The sequence below is a fragment of the Bison bison genome, unplaced genomic scaffold (assembly GCF_000754665.1).
Source record: "Bison bison bison isolate TAMUID 2011002044 unplaced genomic scaffold, Bison_UMD1.0 scf7180017864036, whole genome shotgun sequence".
NCBI lineage: Eukaryota > Metazoa > Chordata > Mammalia > Artiodactyla > Bovidae > Bison > Bison bison.
Window position 1 is genome coordinate 5569725 of NW_011494608.1, and position 6624 is coordinate 5576348.

Here is a 6624-nt window from a genome sequence, read left to right on the forward strand (position 1 = left end):
CAGACGCTGCTCCGGCTGATCCGGACTCCCTCCACTCCCGTCAGCTCCCGTGGACATCCAGGACGCTGCCTCGCCCCTGGGGGCTGCAGCCTGGTCCTGCCAGACCCCGAGCCACTCAGGTCCAGGGCCATGCCAGCTCCCAGAGGCGGCAGCAAGGCTTCCCCATCCCGCCGGGCCGCTGAGAGCCCCAAACGGCACCAGCGTTCCCCCGATGTGTCTGCCTGAGCAGCTGCTGAGCCTTAATTATCCGACGAGCGGGGTGACTTAGAGCACAGAGACACAGACACAGAAAACGCTGCACTGCTTCATCTGGTCATTTTCCAAACCCCAGACAGAAAATGCTTATGTGTTTCATCCTGAGCTTATGAAAAAGAGTCAGTGAGTTTTCTTAATGTTGACTGATCTGCTGGGGATGAAAAGGCATGCGTGTGGGGTGCAAGGTGAGATAAGAGGAAAAGATCTAATAATAATGGTTCCATCACAGAAAGCAGATAAGCCAGACACCAATGCCTTCTGATGGAGATTCTTTGCAAAAAAAAAAAAATCACGCGATATGATGAAACCTCTAGAGCTTACTACCGATTTAATGAGGAATAAAGAAAAAGAAGTCAGTCACAGGAGCAAGGTCACCACCACCAGAGGCACCCAAGCGGCCACGTCCCCACCTGGGGGCCCTGATGTGGCCCATGGACAGTGAGAGAGAGAGGTGCACAGGGACCTACAGACTCAAAACGGACTGGACGCTAATGGACCTCGTGAATTCTGATTGCAGGTTTAAAAAGCAAATGACACCAAGGTCACTAGAAATGCACGCATTCGTATGAAGGAACTGTTTGTCTTTAAACATGGGGCGGCACTGCAGTTACGTTTTTTAAAAAAGGCTCCAAGGTTGACGATGTTCATTTTAAAACATGGTATGGCATTCAGTTCAGTTCAGTTGAGTCACTCAGTCGTGTCTGACTCTTTGCGACCCCATGAATCCCAGCACGCCAGGCCTCCCTGTCCATCACCATCTCAAGGAGTTCACCCAAACTCACATCCATCGAGTCAGTGGTGCCATCCAGCCATCTCATCCTCTATTGTCCCCTTCTCCTCCTGCCCCCAATCCCACCCAGCATCAGAGTCTTTTCCAATGAGTCAACTCCTCGCATGAGGTGGCCAAAGTACTGGAGTTTCAGCTTTAGCATCAGTCCTTCCAATGAACACCCAGGACTGATCTCCTTCAGAATGGACTGCTTGGATCTCCTTGCAGTCCAAGGGACTCTCAAGAGTCTTCTCCAACACCATAGTTCAAAAGCATCAATTCTTCGGCGCTCAGCTTTCTTCACAGTCCAAGTCATTGCAGTTAGGATTTTAAAAAGCGCTCCAGTGCTGACAATTAAAATGTTTACAGATGAAATAAGAGGTTGCCTTGAATCTGCTTCAAAATAACACAAGAACATGGGGAAGCTGATGAGGGAGAGACAGGGAAGACTGCCCATGAGTCCCTGGTGTAGAAGCGGGGTGAGAGGTCCTCTTATGGCCACCTTCTGCATATGTTCAAAGTGTCCACAGGAAAGTTTCCCACTAAAAGAAAGAATAAGGACACGCCCCTTCCCTGCAGCTCCATCACTGAAGTGGCCCAGGGGACCCTGCTGGGCTTCTTCCGCCCCTTTGGCAGGAAAGCCGCTCTAGGACCCACGTGGTGTGCTGTCCAGACATGTGACGGGCTCATCTGTTCCCAGAGACACAGCGGTGGGGCCCCCGGGGAGGCGATGCCCAGCCCAGCCGATGCCGGGCTGCTGAGCAGGTGGAGGTTCCCTGCAAGGGAGGGTGGGACGAGATGGGGGGTTGGGGAGGGAGCTGAGAAAACATCTGCCATGGTAAATAGATTTATGAGTAAACGAGGGTTGTCATGAAATTTAATTTTAATGGTTTGATAATTAAACAAAAACACAATAATTATCATATCTTAATTCTTCCAGTAAATTTGCTGCTGGGGACACTGTATTTTCTTAAGGAAGTTTACGATGTTTCAGTCAGAAAGCGTTCCATGGTTTCTGGCCATCTTTTGAAACTGGAGGCGGAGGGACGCCCAGGCCTGGGGATACAGCGTAAAGAGGAGTAGGTGACTCCCGAGGAGAGGTCAACTGGGAAGCTCTGGGCTCCAGCTTCCGCCAACAGCATGGCCGTGACCGCGCTCACAGGAGGCAGAAACAAGCACAGTGCCTGAACCCTGAGCATGAGGAGAGAAGGCAAGAGTGCCTGTGAAAATGGGATCCTCTTTCCAACACCCCTCAGGGAGAAGTGAACGTTACTATAGGCACCTACCTAGCTCCAAGTCCTGAGGACACTCTCAAGGTCATGACCGATCGCGTGGAGCCCCAGGAAATGTAATCGGTGCAGACCAAGCATCACAAATCGTGTCAGGCGGAAGTGAGGTGAACAAATGGCCCTTAATTACAGAATTAACGTATCAACCAGGCCACAGAACCAGAGATGAGTCACTGATTTCCAAAGGACCTTTCCCAGGAAGAGATGAGGAAGGTGAAAGGTACTTGCTCCATCCGTTTGCTAGAATGCTGTCTTTTAAATGACACGATGAAAAGAGATCTCTCTAAGAAATACAGGGATTAAGAGTGTTATTTCCAGTTTAGAAGCTCAAATATTCAGCCTATGAGGCAGTCCCTCATGCCCCTCACCGGACACTCAGGAAACGCTTGAACCCTGAACACCCTGGGAAGTCGGAGCCCAGATGGCCCCTCCCCGGCCCTCCTCCCCGCCTGGACGGGACAGTGGATCAGTGCTGCTCACGGCTTGCCTCAGGCTGCACAGAGAGAAGGAGGACACAGGGACAAAACCCGCTCCCTTACTCCTGCAGCCATCCTAGCGCTCGGCCGCGGTCAGGCAGACCTGAGTCCCCTCTGATCTGAATCAGCCTGCTTGTCTGTAACCCGTGGACAGACATTCTCGCGAGAGGGTACTAAGAGGACAGAGCACCGAAACTGCTCCAAACAGCCGGGGCTCGGACACTGCACTCCGCACTCCAGAGGACGCGTTACGCTTGTCCTGGGCACACCTTCCTACCCAGAAGGGAGAGACCCAGGCACCCCCACAGCCCAACTGGAGCTGGCCCCTCTCCTGTGCAATGCCCCAGGTGCCCCAGGATGCCAGGGCTCCACCAAGGGCAGCCTCACGGCTACGTGGCTTTCAGGGGCAGCTTCTTGCTGAAGGGGAGGCTGTGCCACGCTCAACGATCACACCAGAGTCTGAGGACCGCTCACCGCTGGGGGGCGGGTGGCCTGCCCTGCCCACCCCAGGGTGGCCGAGCCTGTCCAAGGGCAGCATGTGTCAGTGCCCGAGGACGCTGAGCTGTGCTGGAGCTGGCTCTGCACGACGCAGGAAGAGCCTGGCGGGGGTTGAGCTCAGGACTCCAGGGGATGGGGGGAGTATGGGGCTCCGAGGAGATACAGCCTGGAGGGACGAGGACCGCAGCTCAGTCTCAGGGTGTCCCACGGCTGCCAGGCAAGGTCCACCCACCACTGCTTCCTCCCCCAGACCAGCTCCATCAGACCAATGGCCCGGGACCCCTCCACGGAGACGGAGCACGTGTCAGAACCAGGCAAGGCTGGAGAGTTCTAGAGAGGAGGCACGGGGACTCCTGCGTCCCGCCAACACAGGACGCCCATGGGCTGGTGGGTCCAGGGCAAGCTGACTCCCCAGACAGACAGGGCATCGTGAGCTTGGCTGTACCCCACCCCCAAACAGCCCGGCTGCCCGAGACCCTCGCCAAGCTGTCATCATTCCCCGGCCAGGGAGGGTCCTGACTTACTCATCCCGATGCAGGCTCCACGGAGCATGTTCTGGAAGCACTGATATTTATTGAATGAATATTTTATGAATGAATAAAGAATGTGTGAGTTAGGAGCATTGAGAAATGAGGACTTAAGCACAAAGCTTAACAAGGAAGAAGCCGGAAGCACAAGAACGAACTGTGCTGGTTTGTGAATGGGCTCGTTAACAGTGCTGAGACTTCCGGCGCCGCCAGGCGTGAGTCAACCTTAGAACAGGCTAGGCGATCTGTACATTTTTTAAAAGCAGATCTTATTATTGGTGTCGTGAGACGACCTGAATGGTGCCCTCTGGGATCTCAGGTCGCATCTAAAGGTCTAGACGAGGCAGACGGTCTCCTGCCCCACTTGGAGACCAGCACGTGGCCCAGGCGGCTGCTGGTGGCCTTGACCCCAAGGATGGGGCAGCGCCCCAGGAAAGAGCTGTACTTACGCCCCAGAGCCAGAGCATTCACCGCCACAGCCTCCACACAGCAGCACCTGGTCCCCGGACGCAGCCACACGGCAAGAACCCCTGAGAACAGGAGCTGTCGGGCGGGGCGGGTCCTTCCTCCCGAGGGTTAGGCGGTAAAGCCCTCCCGACTACCAGCCCCGGACGGCGAACACGACTGGGCATTCCTGGGTCATCAATAGGGGCATCAGACGGCCGCACCCTGGGAGCGACCTCGTGTGGATCAGCACGAGATGGTTGAACGGGCGCTCGTGGGAACCGGGCACAAGGCGCCGTCGGAGGGCGGGACCCGTCGGAGGGCGGGACCTCAGCTCCAAAGCATGACGCTGTCGAGAGCAACTAAAGGGCACACAGAAAGAGATACACGACGCGCAACCACTTACGTCATCAACAGACGCCTCTGAAAACAGTGCTTCCTGGGGCCGTAAATAAACACTATGACGCGGTAGTGAAGGGCAGCATGACGATGCCACGTCCTGGAGACACGGAGACCCCCACAGGAGGAAGAGGAAGGGAGGTGGGATGAGGAGCGTCAGGCTCCGCTGCTCGTTCGTTTGCTCGTTTCTTCCCAGTGTTTTCTTATGAGTTGAAAGAATTCCTCAGAGAACATTCTCCACCCATTGTATGACATATCCCGTAACTAACACTTCACTCTGATCAGCTCACCCCGTCCGCCTGCCCAGCCCTCTGCCGGGAATCTAACTTTTTAGGCATTCCCGAGACTAGCGCAGCTATCGCGAGACACCACCCAAGTCCTCCGAGCAACAGAGTTCCACGCGTGCCGACAGTTTTCCTTTTGATACAAAACCAACTTAACGGTGGGACGCACAAATCTTAAGTGCACATTGGCTAAATCTTAACAATGGCAAAACACCTGTGTAACCCACACCCAAATATCGAGTCACACAACACGACCATCACCCAGACTATGCCCTGCGCCCCTTCCTGGTCAAAGCCCACCCTGTCTTCTCCGGAAGCAACGCTCTGCTTTTACCGTCATCTCAGCAGAGTCTTGCTGGTCCCGGGGTCTCAGATGCCTGGACCCATGCTGGGTCAGGCACCTGCGCTCAGCATGAGCTTCCTGACCCCGACTGTGGTGCTGTGTCAGGAGTGCGCTGGTTTTGCCTGCTGAGTAATATTGCACCAGGGAAATGCCACCATTGGGTAGTCCTGCTCCAAGGATATGGACACCCAAGCTCTTTCTAGCTTTTGGCTTGGGACATTCTTTACAGGTCTTTTGTAAACATTTTTTTTTTTTTTAACTTTTCTTGAACAACTAGCGTTGGGATAGCTAGGTGGAGTATGTGCACATTTACTTTTGTAAGAAACTGGCCTCCGTGGGCTGAGCTTGGGTGGCGGTGCCTCTCTCCCAAAGGCCTGAGCCTGGCTTGGCTGCTGCAGCATTAAGTCCTCCGAGGAGCTTCCCAGTGATGCTGATATACATCCCTGAGATCGACACCCAGTGCCCCCGATACAGCTCTCCTAAGGATTTGAAAGTGAAAGGTCTTGCCCAGAGTCTGGGTGTCCTTAGACATGGTGCTTGATGGACATCGGCCAGCTCTCCCTTGACCTTACGACCACTCCCGTCCCTTCCCTGAACCTGAATAAGGACCACAGTGTCTCTGAGAGGGGGACCAGACTGCCCAGCCCCAGGGTCTCAGGGGCCAGCCTGACTCTGCTCCCCCACGGGTGGTGACAGCAGGGCCGGGGGCCCGGGGGACACTTACCGCTGGCACTCGCCTGCGTGCAGGATGAGCTCCTCGTCGCTCCGGGCGCGGACGCTCAGCTCGTGCTCCGTGGCGTTGAAGACGTCCAGGAGCAGGTGGCATTGCCGGGTGCTGCGGCGAGAGACAGAGCCCAGGTCAGCATCTTCTGACAAAGAGCACAGTGACTCTGCCTCCCCTCCCCAAAGATCTGACGGTTCTGGGGCACGTCAGAGGTGCGGTTTATCAAAACGTCGTGCCCCCCAGACACAAAGGCTTACAGAGAAGACTCATTCTGAACTGACTGTGAATTCTACACAGTGGGTCTGCACAGGAGGCCTCCTTGATCCTGGGGCACATGCTTATAACCCACCTGTGCCCTTTACACATCAGGTGACCTTGGGAAGGGACCTTGAGTTCTCCAAGCCTCACACATGACCACCAGGACGCCTGACCCAACGGGAAAGCACTCGGCATATGGTGGTGGTCAATAAACGACCACAGCGTCATGGTCCGGGATTTCTGTGGGTGCCAGGTTGGGTACTGAGCAGGGGTACACAGAGAGCCATGTCCACAGAGAACCGTGTCCACGCTGCACACACACTGACCAAGAGTCCTCACGGGGACCGTCCCTCAGTCC

General features: G+C 55.2%; 1 protein-coding gene across 4 annotated transcripts in view; it reads right to left on the reverse strand.

Annotated features, from left to right (window-relative positions):
- The window catches only part of TRAPPC9 (trafficking protein particle complex 9), a 390359-nt gene that overhangs the window by 138839 nt on the left and 244896 nt on the right, over positions 1-6624 (reverse strand). For all 4 annotated transcript variants that reach the window (XM_010834790.1, XM_010834791.1, XM_010834789.1 and 1 more), the window contains one exon: positions 6009-6119. In XM_010834790.1, coding sequence (XP_010833092.1) covers positions 6009-6119 — 111 coding nt within the window. The remainder of the gene's footprint in view (positions 1-6008; positions 6120-6624) is intronic.